Source organism: Cariama cristata, unplaced genomic scaffold (assembly GCF_000690535.1).
Source record: "Cariama cristata isolate BGI_N322 unplaced genomic scaffold, ASM69053v1 scaffold23364, whole genome shotgun sequence".
NCBI lineage: Eukaryota > Metazoa > Chordata > Aves > Cariamiformes > Cariamidae > Cariama > Cariama cristata.
Genome location: NW_009611567.1, coordinates 1 through 1,113, shown reverse-complemented (window position 1 = coordinate 1,113; position 1,113 = coordinate 1). Strand labels below are relative to the sequence as shown.

At 61.1% G+C, this 1,113-nt stretch overlaps 1 protein-coding gene across 1 annotated transcript; it reads left to right on the top strand.

Annotated features, from left to right (window-relative positions):
- Nucleotides 1-370: 370 nt before the first annotated feature.
- LOC104160231 (CMRF35-like molecule 2) lies at nucleotides 371-1,015 on the top strand (the record flags this gene model as incomplete). Its single annotated transcript, XM_009698315.1, has 2 exons — nucleotides 371-410; nucleotides 686-1,015. Coding segments are annotated over exons 1-2 (370 nt in total), but the record flags the coding sequence as incomplete, so codon positions are not given.
- Nucleotides 1,016-1,113: the final 98 nt, after the last annotated feature.

Sequence of the window (1,113 nt, the reverse complement as noted above, 5' to 3'; positions counted from 1 at the left end):
TGTGCTCCAGCATCTCTCTGCAGCAGCTGTTTGGGGTGAAGATCCCTCCCCTCCTACACTCTCCTGCCAAGTGGGGTGCATGGAGTCCCACACCCTGTGGCTGCCCACCCTCCCTGGTGTGCTTCGTATGTGCCAGTCTGCAAAAAGCATCTCAGCAGCTTTTCACCCACAACAGAAAACCCTCAGCCCCGAGGCGAAGCCCGGCCAGATAAAAATAACCCGGCAGCAGAGCAGCATGCTTCGCCGCCGTCTCTTGCGTGAGCAAAAAACCAGCGAAAGAAGCCGACAGCACATATCAGCTCAGCATCCCCCGGCTCGCTGCCCTGAGCGGGAGGCTGATGCTCGTGGACCTTCATAGCAAAGCGGGATGATGGGGATGTCGTCAGGCTGGGGCTGGCTCCTTCTCCCAGGTGAGGAAAGGCTCTGACCATGCCTAAGATGCTCCGGCTCCCGCTGACACCAACGGGCAGCCACTGAGCTCCCACCCAGGGCCACAGGCTCCATGTCAGGTACCGACAGAGCCAAAGCCTCCCATCACCGCAGCCTCAGGTCTGGGGCTAAAAGCAGGCAGATGGGGTCTCCCCCAAAATTCTTCCTTCCAAAGGGAGCAGAGAAGGAGAGGCTCGGGGGAAGGCTGATTTGGCAGCCCTGTTTCTCTCCAGTGTGGCTGTGGATTTCTTTGCAGTTTGCCAGGCTCTGGTTGTCCCCAGGGAGGTCAGTGGCCGGACAGGGGAGACGCTCTCCCTCCGCTGCTGGTACCCCTCGGGCTATGAGGGCTACAACAAGTACTGGTGCCGGGGGGCCAGCCGGGACTCGTGCCGTAAGGTGGTGGAGACGGCAGGCAGGGAAGTGCCCCAGCGGCACGGCCGGGTCTCCATCCAGGACAACCACATCTTCTGCGTGGCTCTGCTCAACATAGAGAAGCTCTCCAAGGCGGATGCTGGGAGTTACTGGTGCGGGGTCGAGAGGATGGGCAGGGACCTCATGGAGCCGGTGACAGTGAGGGTGGTCCCAGGTAAGCCCTGGTGTCCAGCTGGCTGGAAGTTTTGCTGACCAGGACCCTTTTTTGGAGAGACCACTGGCTTGTTGGGCTGCGGGGACATCGGGGGGGGG